The following is an 18,358-nucleotide window of genomic DNA, read 5'->3' on the forward strand; positions in this document are numbered from 1 at the left end:
GCCGGTGTGCGGCCGCGTCCGCACGCGCATGGAACAGACGCTCCCACAGGACCGGCGCTCGGGAGCAGAACGCGGCGGCGGCACACCGGCCACCAACAGAACGCGGCGGCGGCGCGAGCCCGTTAGGGTTCGTGGCGATTTTTTAATATTTTTATTGGAGATATACGCCGAGGGCCATGCCCGTCGGTGTAGCGCTGACGTCCGTTAACGGCCGATGCACCGGCCATTGCTGTGCCGAGGGCTCAGACGCCGAGAGCCCGAAACGACCGTCGGCATCCAACGTTTACGCCGAGGGCTGGTCCTACGCCGGCGTGACTCCGCCGAGGGAGACTTTCGCTGAGGGGCTACGCCGACGGCAGCCCTCGGCGTAGGATACGCCGACGGCCTTCCATGGCTAGGCCGAGGGCTCTCAACCGTCGGCGCAGCGGCAGATTCCTGTAGTGAAATGATGTAGCAAATAATGCCACTCGTCTTCTTCTTCTCATTTTTTCGGGGGAGGAGATCCACCATAGGTCGGAAGTGTGATCTGCCGTGCCCGTAGGCCGAGGGTGAACCAAAAGGCAATAAGAACATTGCCAAAATATCGGGATTCACCTTCCCGCAAAAATCCACAAGACCTTGATCCATATTTTTTTGGGTACCAAGTATGTGGTAACTTTGAGTTGGAGAATAAATCAACCCAAAGAGGCCTCATATCAAAGGACGAAGGCAAATATTTTGTTATAGGAACAAGTGCAACCTAATAGAAATAAAAATCGCGATGATTTTTTTTTATCATATTTATTTAGCACGAAGCAGTTAGACCTACGCGGTAAACCATCCCTCCATATAGGTGGACTTTTCCCACACAGAGTCTCCAGCCAGTCCAACCTAATAAACAATTCAAGTCCTTCGTGCAGTAACACGCATGCATGCTGTGTCTGCGATTGCAGCCATCTTGTTTTATATTTTGAAAACAGATAATCATAGCCATGGCAAGCTGCGTGAGGACGTTTGACGGGCACTAATCTGGGCAAGTAACCATGGGAGCTAAGCTACTAATAAATGGCCATGGCTTAGCTTAATTAGATATGTATGGCGGTCAACTTTCCCGGAATTCCCATCCAAGTAAGATAAGGCGGCTTTGTTGGAGCTCGGATTCAGCTCCTCTCCAGGACCGGTAGGATTTAGACGACGGAATCTCATAGTTGGCCATAAAACTTACCAGTGGTGAGCTCTTTGGTTACTGATCTTCAAAAAAGGATCCAGGAAATTACATTGGATTGTATTATGAATAAACTGGTCACAATCCCTCGATTTGGATTGTTCGTGATAATTCTAGATATAACGTTGCAAGTCGTTTGATATTGTGATATGTAAGCACCGCCGTACTTTTGTCCTGAATTCACCATATTTTCTACACAATTGTACTTGATATCTTGACCCTCGACCACCAAGTGGACGACATACCCTCCGAGATTTCTAACAAGACATTGAGCATGTGTGTCTCATCTTCCGCCCGTCGCGTGATTTCTATCGATTTGAGCTTCTTGCACCAGGAAACAGGCTGTTGGCTTTGCGAAACCTGTTGCCTCCTCTCCATCCCCTTCTTAACCGAGTCATCTAAAAACTATGGTTGGCGTACAAGTGTCAATGCATGTAAAATTGCAAACCCAAAACGAAGGGACAAAATTAAGGAAGTGCAATGAAAGAGTACAACGTACAATGCACTGGTGCAATCCAAGCTTCTCCAAGTTAGTCGTGCTCCGGAGGATGCTTGTCAAGACCAGGAAGCTGGCTCCGACACCACATTCTTCCATGAGCAGTGTCTTCAAATTATGGAGCACCGGAAATTCTAGAAATTCTTCTTGCAATGATTCCTGGGAAAGAGAAGGATCGGACGTGTAACTTCCATAGGATTAAAAAAAAGCTAAACCATATAAGTTGATTGGAGAGTAGTACCTCGACGGTGAAGCCCGAGAGATGTAGATTTGCGACGTTGGGGAGGAAAGCTATGAAGCTGCTCACGGACTTCACGAAGTCAAGCTTGCGCGCTTGCCAAAGCGGCCGGTCTGGGTGGTGCTTGTATTGGCCGGTGAGCCGGATCGACGCGTCGGCGAGCAATGGCAGTGGCTGTGGGTCGAATGCTACAGCGTCGGCGTGGTAATAGTACCGCCAGCGGTCATGTGGTATGTCGAGACGGATGGATGCGAGGCGTGGAGCCATGAGCATGAGGGGTCCGGCTCCGGTGCCGTAGGTCCTCGAGCATGAGCATGAGCTCTCCATGTGGAGCTCCTCGAGCACCGGGCAGTAGTGGCCGAGGTCCTTGGTGAAGCCCTCGATGATCTTGACATGCACGAGGTGCAGCGTCTCGTTAGGTGGCTGGAGAATTTGGTGGGACGCGAGACCGACGTTCGTGGTCGCCAGGCGACAATGCTGTCGTCGGCGGAGCGTATGTCAACGACCGTCGGAACGTGCCGGAGTCCGCGGTGGATCCATCGGGCGGAGGCGGCGATGCTGCCTCTGAGGAGGTGCAGGCGGAAGGCGTCCAGCTGCATGTCTAGCGAGATGGACGCACTAGTGGAAAATAGGCTTAATATCGCGGGTCGTAAGACCCTTTTGTCGCGGGCGGCCAGCCGCGACAACGAAGGCGCGACAAAAGGCCCAACCTTTTGTCGTGGGTCGCTTACCACCCGCGACATAAGGTCCACCACGTGGCAGCCGTGGGGCGCGCAGGGGACACCCCCTTTTGTCGCGGGTGGTAACACCGCCCGCGACAAAAGCCCCTCTACGTGGCGCGCGCAGACGCTGCTCCTTTAGGGTTTTTTCATTTTTTTTTCTTTTTGTTTGACTCGGTACTCTCTCACATGCATGGACCATTGTTAACACTAATTACACTTAATCTTTAGTCAAATTCAAGTCTTGGTCACACTTCCCGGTCGGTCACCCATCCTCACACTACTCCACCCTCAGCACGCTTAACTTCTCTGTTCTTTCCTGCTGTGTTCCCGCGAAGCTGATTGTACCTTGTTGCCAATACTACCATATCAATCTTATTAACTCTTATACCATTGTGTCACTTTTTTGTATTTTTTGAAAACAAAACAAAAACAATTATTTAAGTAAATAATAATTTATAAGATAATAATATTAAATTCTAATGAAAGTAAAATAAGTAATAAAACTATTTTATTAAATAATATATCCATTATTCATATAATATGGCATAATTAATATCTTTGAATCTGTAAATCGCAATTGGACAAATAATATGTCCATTATTATTAGAAAAACGTGAGGAATTTAAATATAATTTTTTTTTTCATTTTTATTACTATTATTAAATAATATATCTATTATTAATATAATATGGCATAATTAATATCTTTGAATCTGTAAATCGCAATTGGACAAATAATATGTCCATTATTATTAGAAAAACGTGAGGAATTTAAATATAAATAATTTATTTTTTATTCAATTTTTATTACTATTATTAAATAATATATCTATTATTCATATAATATGGCATAATTAATATCTTTGAATCTGTAAATCGCAATTGGACAAAATAATATGTCCATTATTATTAGAAAAATGTGAGGAATTTAAATATGAATTTTTTTTTCATTTTTATTACTATTATTAAATAATATATCTATTATTTATATAATATCACATAATTATTATCTTTAAATCTATAAATCGCATTTGGACAAATAATATGTCCATTATTATTAGAAAAATGTGAGGAATTTAAATATGAAATAATTTATTGTTTATTCATTTTTTGACGTGAATTACTAATTCGTGCATGCTCACCTCCAACTTAATAACTGAATCCTGAATTATCGGCAGTACTACTACTGTACAGTAGACACCAACTTACGTAGTAGTTGAATCCATAATTAATTAAGCGCCTCCGTATATAGTCCACTAGACTAGCTAGTACGTACTACTGCTTCCCAAATCTATAGCACCTCCATTTATACGTACGTACGTACATATGACGCGTACGTGTCGCCGGCCGGCCGGGGAAATCCAAACCTACGCGTACGGACTATAGGTACTACCTTGATGAATTATTAATTATTACTGATGATGAATCAACCCCGGTCCACCCACTCGCTCTGATTACTTACGCACGCATTTCTCTTTTTCACACCACCACTAATTCTCCCTCCTACCTTTTGTCGCGGGCCGTACCACGACCCGCGACAAAAGGGGTGCCAGCAGGTGGCACAAAGCCTCAGACCCCTTTTGTCGCGGGTCGTGGTACGGCCCGCGACAAAAGACCCGGAACGCTCCAAAATGTTTCGGGGCGACGTGGCCAGGCCATTTGTCGCGGCTCCAGACGCGCCCGCGACAAGAAAGCCCTGTTTTCCACTAGTGACGTCAGCATGTGGTCGACGAAGTCCGCGAAACGCTCCCACGTTTTGTCGGCGGACTCCCGCTCGCCGATGTTGGCGCAGGGCAAGTCGTGCCTTCTTTACGGAAAGATATAAATTGAGCTGTGCAACCATCCGAATATGGGCCACCATATATAGATGTTCTCATGGATCAGTATTAAACGCCTCTCTCTTTTTTTCCGTGAGAAAATGCCCGAGCTGGTAGCAGCCCAGGAGACGTACTTGGTCCGTGAAATCACCAATCAGAAGTCCAAAGTCCAAACCAACACGTGCGTACCACTAGTATCTTTATCTTTATCTTTACCTACTAATAAAAGCACTAAGGCTTCTCTCTAATTTTGGTGAGCTCACCCCTAAATGATAGAGTTACCCTTCCACTAAAATACATAATACGTGCCACAAAACGGTTTGTTATGTTTCTCGCTAAAATTTAGTCCGTCCCCACCTAATATTATGGCAACGGTCAAGGAATTGTGCTTGCCTCTAATAATCGGTGCTCCCGGCTGCGCCATGTCTGTTTTCGATCCATCGCCGCCGCAGGTGAGGCCGATTCGTTCTCCCCGGCCGTCCGCACACATGGTTACCACACGGCCGATGAGCTGACTAGCTCCTCTCACTAGTAGAAAAAGAGGCTTCCGTCCACCCCCATTAGTCCCCAAAATATAGGAACCGCGACTAAAGGGCTCTTTAGTCGTGGTTCGGGAGGCGAACCGCGACTAAAGACCTGGGCCCAGCGCGCTCGGTGGCCAGCTGGTGGACGGGAGGAGCTTTAGTCGCGGTTGGCCAGGCCAACCGCGACTAAAGGTCCTCAGGCCTGGCCCGAAGGCCTTTAGTCGCGCGGTTGTGCCAACCGGGACTAAAGGCCCATCCCTATAAAAGGCAGCTCATCTCACTTCACTTAGCCATTTGGTGCCATTTCTCTTCACAATCTTCACAAGGGGTGGTGGGTTTGCTTTTGGTTCCTCTTATGCACACAAGGTGTTCGATGAAATGCCCGAGAGCATGAAACAAATATGATATGAAGTGTCCGAGCCACACTTGAGCTTTCTCATTTATTTTTTCTCCTCGATCGCGGTTAGCAACTTGAACCTTTCATGTGTCATTGATAAAATATGCATGTGTGTAGTTCATTGTTTAATTTCTATTATTTGTAGCTAGTTAGTTTAACAAATGCATGATGGTTAATTATATATTTTATATAATAATAATGCAGATGAATCGGCAATGGATGTATGGTAACCGACTCTACGGCGAGTTCATTACGGGTTTGAAAGATTTCCTCGTAGTGGCTAATGCGAACAAGCAGGGGGGTTTTGTTATCTGTCCATGTGTTGGCTGTAAGAATCAGAAGGGTTACTCTTCCTCAAGAGACGTTCACCTGCACCTGCTTCGGCAGGGTTTCATGCCAAGCTATAATTGTTGGACCAAGCATGGAGAAAGAGGGGTTATAATGGAAGAAGATGAAGAAGGGGATGATTTCATCGATGACAACTATCTTGATCATTTCGGTGATACTTTCATGGAGGATGCTGAAGGTGGGGAAGGTGAAGGGGAAGGTGAAGGGGAAGGTGAAGAAGAGGCACGTGATGAGCCCGCTGATGATCTTGGTCGGACCATTGCTGATGCACGGAGAGGCTGCGAAACTGAAAAGGAGAGGAAGCATTTGGATCGCATGTTAGAGGATCACAAAAAGTCGCTGTACCCCGGATGCGATAATGGTCTGAAAAAGCTGGGCTGCACACTGGATTTGCTGAAATGGAAGGCACAGGAAGGTCTATCTGACTCGGGATTTGAAAATTTGCTGAAAATGATGAAGACTATGTTTCCAAAGAATAACGAGTTGCCCGCCAGTACGTACGAAACAAAGAAGGTTGTCTGCCCTCTAGGTTTAGAGGTTCTGAAGATACATGCATGCATTAACGACTGCATCCTCTACCGCGGTGAATACGAGAATTTGAATGAATGCCCGGTATGCACTGCATTGCGTTATAAGATCAGAGGCGATGACCCTGGTGACGATGTTGAGGGCGAGAAACCCAGGAAGAGGGTTCCCGCCAAGGTGATGTGGTATGCTCCTATAATACCACGGTTGAAACGTCTGTTCAGGAACAAAGAGCATGCCAAGTTGTTGCGATGGCACAAAGAGAACCGTAAGTCGGACGGGGAGTTGAGACACCCCGCAGATGGAACGCAATGGAGAAAGATCGGCAGAGAGTTCAAAGATTTTGCAGCTGACGCAAGGAACATAAGATTTGGTCTAAGTACAGATGGCATGAATCCTTTTGGCGAGCAGAGCTCCAGCCATAGCACCTGGCCCGTGACTCTATGCATCTACAACCTTCCTCCTTGGTTGTGCATGAAGCGGAAGTTCATTATGATGCCAGTGCTCATCCAAGGTCCGAAGCAACCCGGCAATGACATCGATGTGTACCTAAGGCCATTAGTTGATGAACTTTTACAGTTGTGGGGCAGACCTGGTGTACGTGTGTGGGATGAGCACAAAGAAGAGGAATTTGACCTACGAGCGTTGCTTTTCGTAACCATCAACGATTGGCCTGCTCTTAGTAACCTATCGGGACAGACAAATAAGGGATACAATGCATGCACGCACTGCTTACATGAGACTGAAAGTGTGTATTTGCCAAATTGTAAGAAGAACGTGTACCTGGGGCATCGTCGATTTCTTCACCGACATCATAACGTAAGAAAGAAAGGCAAGCATTTCAACGGCAAGGCAGATCACCGGCCGAAGCCTGCGGAACGTACTGGTGCGGGGGTATTTGATATGGTCAAGGATTTGAAAGTCATCTTTGGAAAGGGTCCTGGCGGACAATCAGTTCCGCAGGGAGCTGACGGGCACGCACCCATGTGGAAGAAGAAATCTATATTTTGGGAGCTAGAATATTGGAAAGTCCTAGATGTCCGCTCTGCAATCGACGTGATGCATGTTACGAAGAATATTTGCGTGAACCTTCTAAGCTTCTTGGGCGTGTATGGGAAGACAAATGATACAAAGGAAGCACGGCAGGACCAGCAACGTTTGAAAGACCCTGATGACCGGCATCCGGAATGGTTTCAAGGTCGTGCCAGCTACGCTCTTACCAAAGAAGAGAAGGTCATCTTTTTTGAATGCCTGAGCGATATGAAGGTCCCGTCTGGATTCTCGTCGAATATAAAGGGAATAATAAACATGGCGGACAAAAAGTTCCAAAACCTGAAGTCTCACGACTGCCACGTGATTATGACGCAATTGCTTCCGATTGCTTTGAGGGGGCTCCTACCGGAAAATGTTCGAGTAGCCATTGTGAAGCTATGTGCATTCCTCAATGAAATCTCTCAGAAGGTAATCAATCCAGAAGATCTACCACGGCTACAGAACGATGTGGTCCAATGTCTTGTCAGTTTCGAGTTGGTGTTCCCGCCATCCTTCTTCAATATTATGACGCACCTCCTGGTTCACCTAGTCTAAGAGATTTCCATCCTCGGTCCTGTATTTCTACACAATATGTTCCCCTTTGAGAGGTTCATGGGAGTATTAAAGAAATATGTTCGTAACCGTGCTAGGCCAGAAGGAAGCATTGCCAAGGGCTATGGAAATGAGGAGGTAATTGAGTTTTGTGTTGACTTTGTTTCTGACCTTAAGCCGATTGGTCTTCCTCGATCGCGGCACGAGGGGAGACTAAGTGGAAAAGGCACGATCGGAAGGAAATCAATGATATGTATGGACGGCCATTCTATGACTGAAGCACACCACACAGTTCTGACCAATTCCAGCTTGGTGGCTTCGTACTTTGAGAAACACAAGAATATTTTACGCTCGGACAACCCGGGGAAGCCTGAATCCTGGATTAGAAAGGCCCACATGGAGACTTTCGGCAGTTGGTTGAGAAAACATTTAATGAATCACAATGATGTGGGAGATCAACTGTACATGTTGGCCAAGACACCATCTTCGACTATAACGACTTTTCAAGGGTACGAGATAAATGGGAATACATTTTACACGATCGCCCAAGATAAAAAGAGCACCAACCAAAACAGTGGTGTCCGCTTTGATGCAGCAACCGAGAATGGGCAAAAGGTCACATATTATGGTTACATAGAGGAGATATGGGAACTTGACTATGGACCCTCCTTTAAGGTCCCTTTGTTCCGGTGCAAATGGTTCAAGCTAACAGGAGGTGGGGTAAAGGTGGACCAGCAATACGGAATGACAATGGTGGATTTCAACAATCTTGGTTACCTTGACGAACCATTCGTCCTAGCCAAAGATGTCGCTCAGGTTTTCTATGTGAAGGACATGAGTAGCAACCCGAGGAAACAGAAAGATAAGAAAACGATCAGTACATCATGCGATGATCCAAAACGCCACATTGTTCTTTCAGGGAAAAGAAACATCGTGGGAGTGGAGGACAAGACAGACATGTCAGAAGATTATAATATGTTTGGTGAAATTCCGCCCTTCAAAGTGAACACCGACCCAAGCATTAAGTTAAATGATGAGGATGCTCCATGGATACGGCACAATCGTAAGCAAGCAGGGACACAAGGGAAGAAATGATGTGTAATAATTTATTGTACCAAACTTTGTTGAATGGATCATGTGAATTATATTATCTGTGATGTGTTTGGTGTCCATTTTCGAATGATTCGATTGATTCGAGATACCACTGATGATACATGAAATTTGGAGTGATTTAGTCATACTCCTGCCTAGGCGTATAATATGCATACTCGTAGTCTTCATAGTCGCCGCCGTTGTACTGGTAGTCGTCGCCTTCTAAGTTGCCGCCGTCGTCGTCGCTGCCGTCGTCGCTGTCGTCGGGCGGCGCTCGTGGCTCGAACTGAGGGTAGCGCAGGCGGGGGATATCGCCGGCCGTGATGTAGTCCATGACGCTCTGTAGAGTCCGGCCGTACCACCATAGCCGACGGCCGGCCTCGTGGAAGTTCCCAGGAGGCAGACCGTCCTCCTCATACCTGGCGAGCGCCCTCTCACGCCGATTGATAAAGAAGGTGTCCCAAGTATGCTGGTTATCGGGATGCCAGCGGGGATTCATCCGCTGCTCCGGCGTGAGGTCGAGGTAGTAGTGGTTCGTGATGGCCGCCCGGCGCGCAGTACCCTGAGGGACGGGAGGGACCGGCACGCCTCCGGCGCTTAGGCTCCAGCCGGCGGGGACGCGGTAGCCCGGTGGGTAAGGGTAGTTCGAGGCGCAAAGCTCCTCCACCTGCTGGTAGGTTAGAGTGGGTACGGTGGAAGCCATGAGAGAGTGATGAGAGATTGTAGAGATGTGATAATGCTGGCCAAGCCGGGCTACATATATGTAGTGAGAAATGGCGGAAAAAATGGGAGCGGGAAGACAGGAGGCGGGAAGAAAGTGGCGGGAAGAAAGAGGCGGGAAGAGGGAAGAAGAGGAATCCAGAGCTGGTCATCTAACCTTTAGTCCCGGCTGGTGGGTGCAACCGAGATTGTAGAGATGTGATAATGCTGGCCAAGCCTCGGATATTTTTTCCTGCAAGCCCGTGAAAGACAGAGGCGGGGAAGAAATGGCGGGAAGAGGGGGGGCGGGAAGACAGGAGGCGGGAAGAAATGGTTTCCATTTTGAAATGAATTAGTTTCATTTTTATGAATTTTTTGATATATTATTTCCATTTTTTAGATTTTGAAATGAATTAGTTTTAATTTTCTAAATTTTTTGATATATTATTTGTATTTTTCTGATTTTGAAATGAATTAGTTTCATTTTTATGAATTTTTTGATATATTATTTCCATTTTTAGATTTTGAAATGAATTAGTTTTAATTTTCTGAATTTTTTGATATATTATTTGTATTTTTCTGATTTTGAAATGAATTAGTTTCATTTTTATGAATTTTTTGATATATTATTTCCATTTTTTAGATTTTGAAATGAATTAGTTTTAATTTTCTGAATTTTTTGATATATTATTTGTATTTTTAATATTTTGAAATGAAAGTATTTGGAAAAATACCTTTAGTCGCGGTTGGCTCCGCGCGGGAACCAAAATTCCGGCGAAAAAACCCTTTAGTCGCGGTTGGTGTGGCCAACCGCGACTAAAGGTACCCCTTTAGTCGCGGTTGGTGTTACCAACCACGACTAAAGGGTTGCCCCTATATATTCGCGCGGCGCGAACGGCGGTTCATTCTCCTCGAAATCTCCTGCGCCGCGCATCAGACGACGCCGTCAGGCTGCTCCGGCGCCGCCCCTCGACGCCGCCTTCAACTGCTCGACGCCGCCGCCCACGCCCGCCGCCATCGACGCCGCCCTCGCCCGCCGCCTCCGTCGTCGTCCCCGGGCCGCCCGTACGTCGCCTCCAGCGAGCCCCTCCCGCGCGCCGGCCGCCGGCGGCGAGCACCCCTCCCTACACGGACGGCCCCGGCGAGCCCCTTCCCGCGCGCCCGGCCGCCGGCGAGCCCCTCCCCGCGAGCCCGGCCGCCGGCGGTCGAGCACATCCCCGCGGCGACCCTATAGTCTTGTGCGGCGCCGGAAGGGCCTCCCGCGCGCTGCGCCTGCCGGCTCGCCCACCGTCATTTTTATTTTTAATTAACTTAAAAATTGTTAATCAAAATTGTAAACTTAAAATTTTGTAAACTTAAAATAAAGTGTAATTAAAGTGTAACAAAAAATTGTAACTAAGTTTTTTTAATTAAAATTGTAACTTAAAATTGTAAATTTGTAACTAGTTTTTTTAATTAAAATTGTAACTTAATTAAATTGTAACTTAAATAAAGTGTAATTAAAGTGTAACAAAAAAAACTTAGTTACAAATTCAAAAAACTAAAAAAAAACGGAGTTACAAATTTAATTACACTTCGTGACGCCGTCGTCTAGCGCCCCGTCTCGTCTCGCGCTCTTCCGCGACACCCTCTCCCACCCCTTCCTCGCCCCCTCCTCCGTAGTACCCTCGCTCCGCCTCCTCCTGCTCCGCCTTCGACCCCCGGCGTTGGGGATCGATATACCGGCGCGGAACGGCCGCGCCGATCACCCAGTCACGCGGTTTGTACGTGCCGATCACCCAGTCACGCCGTCGTCTGCCGCCCCGTCTCGCGCTCTTCCGTGACACCCTCTCCCACCCCTTCCTCGCCCCCTCCTACGTAGTACCCTTGCTCCGCCTCCTCCTGCTCCACCTTCGACCCCCGGTGTTGGGGTGTCCCTATATATACCGGCGCGGAACGGCCGCACCGATCACCCAGTCCATTGGCAGAGGTGAGCGGCGGTCTCTCGGTCACGCGGTCACTGCGAGGCGAGGTCGATCGTCCGCATATACACATCTAATACGCGTCCCCCCTCTCGCCTCCCTCGTCGCCCTCTCTCTTTATATGTAGAAGAGATGTGATAATGCTGGCCAAGTCGTAGTCGGACTCCCCTTTTGCCACCGCCCTTTCGCCACCGCCACCGCCCCCTTCTTTACTTAATTAATTAGTTTTTACTACATGTTTTCAGGACTGACATATGGCGGACGATAGAGCTGACCCGATTATGGCCAACTATGATCCGGATGCTGAAGAACATATAATGGGCATCATAAACGGCGATGTTCCTTATGTGCCGACCGAACAAGATGAAGAAGAGGATATCTCTTCTTATCTGAACCTTGACGGTGAAGATGAAGGTCGTCAGCGAGGTGATGACGAAGGAACGAACATTGTCGATGGAGGTCAACCGTCGATAAACGACGATCTTCAATTGCAAGTAGCAACCACCTCTGGCGAGGTATATATATACATTGAGCCTCTGGTGATACAAACTTACTGATTTGAATAAATATGTGTACTAACGCGCGTGACTCTCTTTCTTATTTTAGCCCTCAGCCGGATCGTCGAAACAATCGAGTACGGCATCAAAGCGTGGCGCAACCAAGATGCTGAAACAAGGAGAAACATATACCATCGAGGTTGTCAGTGCAACCGGCAAGCCGCTGGAGCCCCAAAAGCACTCCACCAAGTTTATCAACCAATGCGGAGCCGTTGTTAGAGACAACGTCCCGATCACCGTCCAGGAATGGAATGAGCCAAAGAAGGCACGTCTTGGTTTCAGTTTTGTCGACAAGAGAACAAAAAAAGATTGCTGGAGAAAGCTTATGGAACATTTCGTTCTACCTCCGGAATACAACAAAGTCGATGAATTCGGTAACGAGATTCCGGGTGGACGTGAGAGGAGGAGGCTAGTCAAACAGTTCGCTCTTCATAAGATGGCCGACGCATTCCGGAAATTCAAGCAAAATCTAGCCCGTGACTATGTGACAAGGGATTAACCTATCAATGCCTACGGATTGTAGGCTAGGGTTTAGTTGGAAGTAGAGGGCAAGTAGATCTCGAAGGTTTCAGCCGAAAAGTACTCGACGATTATGAAAACTAGGGTTGCGTGAAACAATGAATCGATCCTTTCTTTGTCCCTCGACTCCCCCTTATATAGGAGGCGGAACCGAGTGATTCGTAATACACAAGTTACAGAGTCCGGGAGGGTTTCTAACCCGTCCCGTAAAATTACAAGTCTATATTTCCTAATACAACTCTAGCTTTCCTTAACACTATCTTGGGCTTCCGAACTTTATATTCTTCGAGTCGTGGACCTTCAGTAAACCCCGGGTACCATCTTTGGCAGGCCCATTGGGGATGCCTATGTCAGTAGCCCCCGAGATTTTGCTTGAATCGAAGAATCAGGGAAAATCTCCAATTCAATAACTTTGTCAAGCTTATCATATATCTTTGGATATGCAACTCTATATTGTACAGGGATAATGGTAGTTGGGGCTAGTTCATCTGACGGATCAGGTACTAGTTAACTGCTCTAGTGGCAATCCGCAAAAACCTACTTCAAGATCACGTCCCTGGACATGATCTCGGGATACTGGTGTTAACTCGACAGGTGCCGCTTAAGGTCTTACCATTCTGTCGAGTCCCAGTCATATTTTATCGGGTACCTAACACGTCCGTTAGGATTTTTCTTCGTATCTGTTGATACGGAAAAAAGTAGCGAACCGACGTCAGAGACGGTGCCACGCCGCTCAGAACAGATCTGGGGTCTTACCTTCGCAAAGTTTTGCGGCATTCAGAGATTGTTCGCAGCTTTGGCGCTCTGAGAATATATTGTCGAGTGCTTTTTCGGCTGTTGGAATAGCACATTTTATTGAGTCACAGATGACTTATCTTGCCCTCCCGATGGGAGTATATGTAGAGTTATTTGTATAACTCGAAATATGCTCACTTCTCTTTTTTTTTTCATCGGGCACGCGAACAGCGTTCCCGATGGGAGTAGCCCCCGAGGCTACAGCCAAGAACTTGTGCTTGGTTGTAGGCTCAACGCCTTATGCCGTTATATTGTCATTATTTCTCGAGCTTTTCATATCTATCGGGTGCGCGACCAGCGCTCCCGATGGGAGTAGCCCCCGAGGCTATGAACAAATGCTTGCGTTTGATCATAGGCTCTCGCCATTTCTATTTTGTCATACTCGAGCTTTTCTTTTTTCTAAAGTAGCCCCCGAGCATTTGGTCAAAAACTTGTATTTGATCAAAGGCTCTCGAAATAATCGATAATTTTTCCTGCCGCCAATTTCATTAATCTTCACAGCCGAGATTTTCCCTTAGTCAAGGTGACATCATTACTGACGATAGCCACGACCACTATATCGGGAAGACGAGAGTACTGCTCTCTCTCTGTCTTGTGGGTCCAGAATCCTTATCAATTTGACACGTCGTGCAAGTGGGGGACACACGTTCTCCACTTTTCCTGGCACACACACTATAGCGCCTGTTCCGTTCCCTCATAGTCAAAATACTCTTTTACCCCTTAGCCACGTGTGCAGCATCCACCGCAAAATTACTCCATCCAACGGTGCGTCGCTTCGCCAATTCTCTATATAAGGTCTTCTTCTTCCTCTGTTCATACTTTCGCCTGCGCCGCACCTCTGCTCTCCTTCTGCAAAAATTCCCCATTGCGCCCAACACTCCGTGAACGCGGCCAGACTCGCACTTCGCGTTTTCGCCTTTGTTAATGCCACCACGCGCACGGCTCACTCGACACAGCACTCCTGAATCGAAGATGGCGGCGGAAGATCTGGAGTGGGAGAGATCTAAGATCTCCAACCAAGACCTCAACCTGATGAAGAAGCTCGGGTTGATGAAGAAGGAGGGCTCTCTGCGCTTCCCCAGTGAGGAAAGCTATCCATCGCCTCCTATCGAGTATCGGGTCAGTTTCGTTGACCACCTTATTCGTGGCCTCTCCACCCCCATTCACGATTTCCTCCGCGGTCTTCTCTTTGTTTATGGGGTGCAGCTGCATCAGCTGACTCCCAACTCCATCCTCCATGTCGCAATTTTCATTACCCTCTGTGAATGCTTCCTCGGAGTCCAGCCAAACTGGGCTCTGTGGAAGCGCATCTTCTGTCTTCGCCGCAATGGCTCCCACAACATCGCCTACAACATAGGCGGTGTTGTTATTTGCGTTCGCCCTGACGTCGAGTACTTTGACGTCAAATTCCCCGACTCCATCCAAGGGTGGCGCAAAAGATGGCTCTATGTGCACGAAGAAAACTCCGACTCGACGGAGTACAACATAGCTCCTTTCGATGGAAGTGCCAAGATTCCTCGCCGCCGATCCTGGGACGCTGAAGCCACTGAAGAAGAAAAAACGGCGACAGAGGCACTGATGTCCCATATCCATGAACTTCAGAACACCCGTGGCAAGGAATTGTCGGGTATGCAGATCACAGCGTATTTCCTTAGGGTTAGAGTGCAGCCTTTACAAGCTCGCAAAAATCCACTTTGGATGTATGCTGGCGAAAAAGACGCCGACAGGCTCTCCAAGGATCTTTCTATAAAGGACTTGGAGAAGCTTATCCGAAGAATTTCGTCGCTCAGCAAGAAAGATCCTATTCCATCTTCTTGCCGCGTGGAGCCATATAGTGGCACCAATCCTCTCCCCAAGGTATTTTGTTCGACTAGTATTTTGTCCTCTCGACTTTTTTGTCTTCCCGAATGTTTTACTATTTGTCGACTACTATTTTGATGACATCCCCTGCGTAATTTCTTGTCGACATTTCTTGTCTTTGTAGAATCATCTAGTTCTAGCTTCTCTTCCTCCTCTTCCTGAAGGTGGAGAAGTCGAAGAACAGGCTGTTGTCACTGACGACAACTAGGGTACTTCTCGCCCTGAGAGTGAAGTCGTGGGTTCTCCAAAATCCGCGGCCTCCTCTGAAAAAGAAGTTGAATCCGAAGCTAGCGAGTCGACTCGTTCTCTTCCATCTGCTGTTTTTCCAAGGAACAAAAGAAAAAGGGATGAAGTCGTCGACTCCGGCCCCTCCAAATCCGGCGCACCTCCTGCCGAAGAAGTTGTTCCTACTGACGAAAGAACAATTTTCAACCCTTACGAGGAAGCCCTTGTTAGCTCGTAAGTTCGTGTTACTCTTTGTTGTTTGCTCCCGACTTTTTTTTATATTGTCGCCTTTTTATTATAGTGGTGAAGAGGATGAAGATCCACCTATTGACGCGACTGCTCGAACGAGTGCGTCGCGTACTTTAGTTGTCTCTGAAGCTCAGCCTGATGGGGATGAAACCTCGCCTCCTCAGCAAGACATCGAGCATCCAACTCCAATTGGAGGCCCCCATGCCCCTTCGCCAAAGAGGGCTAGGGTTGAGCCAGCCAAGGAATCTACCTTGCGAGTTGGTAGTTCCACGTCTCCTTCAATGGATGATGTAAGTTGTCCACTTCTTTTTTTATGTTCCAAATTTTTCAAAGCTTTCGACTCTCCTTTGCTTGTTGCTGTCGAACTTTTCGCTTTCTATATTGATTTTTTTGATCTCTATTTTTCGTTACAGCCTCTAATGAAGGAGTTTATCCGTCTCGGTACCCAATTTGTCGGGTACCGTGACCATGCGAAAAAGCTTGAAGGTACTATTTTTACTGCTGCTTCTAGCAAATGACCTCCCCATGATTCTTTTGTCATGACATTTATTACTGTCGATTGTTTTTCCAGCCAATCTTGCGGAAGCCAACAAGCGCGCTGATGCTCTTGCTCTTAAATTGGAGCAAAGTGAAAAAGCTCGCAAGAAAGCTGAAAGAGATGCTGCCGCTGTCGAAGATCTTCGAAAAAGACTTCACGACGCGGAAACCTCCTTGAGTGACAACATAGCTCAGCAATCTGCTCGTGAAGATGAAATCGTCACTCGCTTAGAGTCGCAGAGTCGACGTTTTGTCAGTAAGTACTTGGATCCATATAATTTCTTCGGGTAACCATACTATTCCTTTTCTTGTTTGTTGACAAGCTATATTTTTGCTTTATTAGGGAGAACGCAGCAAGATTATGATCTAGAAAATCCTGAAGGTGATCGCCTTCTCGACACGCTCTCCCTTCTTGAGATTCACGGAGATGAAGCACGCCAAGGCCTTACTGACGCTAGAATAGTTCTGTCGCGGCTTTTTCCCTACTTCTTCGTGAAGAAAGAAGAACCCGAGACTTTTACTGCTCTCGCCAATTGCTTCAAATCCAAAGAAAATCTTGGACCCAGTCTTCGACAAGAAGGCCTGAAGATTGGTGTTGAAGGCACCATAGCTTTGGTTGCTGACAGCCAACAGGATGTCGACTGGGCTAAAGTTGGCGATGTAAAGGAAATGGAGACGAAGAAATGGCAATCTTTGATTAAGGCTGCCAAGCCAAACTCGAAGAAAATCCTTGCTTTCCTTGGATTCAAGCCAACTCCAGCTCCTAGTTCATCGAAGCCGGAGGTCAAGTAGACCACCTTGTCTTTTTTTTTGTTTTGCTTCTCTTTTGATGCTGTCGCCAAAGTAGCTTTGGCGACAACTACCCCATTAGTTCAAATAGGAACCTTTTGTAATAGCCATGTAAATATCTGACCTTATTAATGAAAAAGCTATGTTGCCGAGGTATTGATATCGAAGTATTTTCTCTTCCAGTTGATTTTTGACAACTATACCACTGGGCCTCATTCCTCGGCTGCTTTGCCTGCTGCGACTTGCTCGAAAAGGTCCTCCGCTGTCGAGTATATTGGAGGTTCTTCGAGTGCTGCACAAAATGAAGACTTGGACGAACTCCGTCAACAACTACAGTTGATGAAAAAACAAGCTCTCGTGATCATGGAACAGTCTCGAAAATCATCTGAGAATGAAAAACGAGTTGTTCAACAAGCTCAAGAAGCCATAGCGTTGAAGGAAACTGCAGTTGCTGAGGCTGCTGAAGCTACGCGCCGAGAGAATCATATGCTTGAACTGATGACTGAAGCAAGCCTGGAGATGGCGGGTATGTTCCTTAAACTTAACCTTCCTCTTTTTCTTTGCCTGTTTTCTGCCTTTAACTGGTGTACTGTCGCCAAATAGGTCCCTTTTTAGACGCTGATGCCGAAGATCAACGAGTTGACACAAGATCAAATTTCCTTATTAACCTGGCACTTGATCATGGCATCCTTTTTTGGGCTACCCCTGAACGCACCCGACAAATCGTCAGATTTCAAGACCGCTCATGCCAAGTTCGTGAATTCCCCGAATTCTGTACCAAGACGTTGTCCATGATTTACAACTCCATGTTTCCTCGTAATGTTCAGCCTAAGACCCTTCCTGAGCTGATGGACAAGTTTAAGGACTCGCACAAAATCCATGGTTTTGTAAGAGCTCAACTAGTAGCTGGTGCCAGGTTTGCCCTTATCATGCTTCAGATCTGCCACTCAAAACTTGATATGACCAAGGTGGTTGAAAAAGTTCATACCAGGCTGAGGCGACGGAGGATAGGTGTCGATAGAATTGATGCAGTAGTTACACCAGTGGCTAAAGAAATAATTGGTGATCTTCTTCGAATGGATGCCGACTTTTTTGCAGACGGCCACTATGCCGATTTTCTGGGTGCCTCTGCCGAAGAAGACAAAGTCAACATTGACGATATATTAGGGCACGACTAAGTTTATTTCTTAGGTAGATAACTTCTTTGTCGAAAGGAACTGT

At 47.0% G+C, this 18,358-nt stretch overlaps 1 protein-coding gene across 1 annotated transcript; it reads right to left on the minus strand.

The window, feature by feature from the left end:
* Nucleotides 1–804: 804 nt before the first annotated feature.
* Nucleotides 805–2,537, minus strand: LOC127326723 (MEIOTIC F-BOX protein MOF-like). Its single transcript, XM_051353510.1, has 4 exons — nt 2,412–2,537; nt 1,942–2,361; nt 1,704–1,859; nt 805–870 (listed from the first exon to the last, which is right to left on the minus strand). The coding sequence occupies exons 1-4, from the start codon at nt 2,535–2,537 to the stop codon at nt 805–807; spliced, it is 768 nt and encodes a 255-aa protein (XP_051209470.1).
* Nucleotides 2,538–18,358: the final 15,821 nt, after the last annotated feature.

Source organism: Lolium perenne, chromosome 6, assembly GCF_019359855.2.
Source record: "Lolium perenne isolate Kyuss_39 chromosome 6, Kyuss_2.0, whole genome shotgun sequence".
Classification (NCBI taxonomy): Eukaryota; Viridiplantae; Streptophyta; class Magnoliopsida; order Poales; family Poaceae; genus Lolium; species Lolium perenne.

What these genes read in the sequence shown, in the direction of transcription:
- LOC127326723 (XM_051353510.1), bottom strand. Translation starts at nt 2,537, where the DNA reads ATGCAGCTGGACGCCTTCCGCCTGCACCTCCTCAGAGGCAGCATCGCC. An exon ending in GCTCCGCCGACGACAGCATT is followed by an intron (nt 2,362 to 2,411) that starts GTCGCCTGGCGA and finishes CAAATTCTCCAG; the next exon opens with CCACCTAACGAGACGCTGCA. An exon ending in TCTCGGGCTTCACCGTCGAG is followed by an intron (nt 1,860 to 1,941) that starts GTACTACTCTCC and finishes TCTCTTTCCCAG; the next exon opens with GAATCATTGCAAGAAGAATT.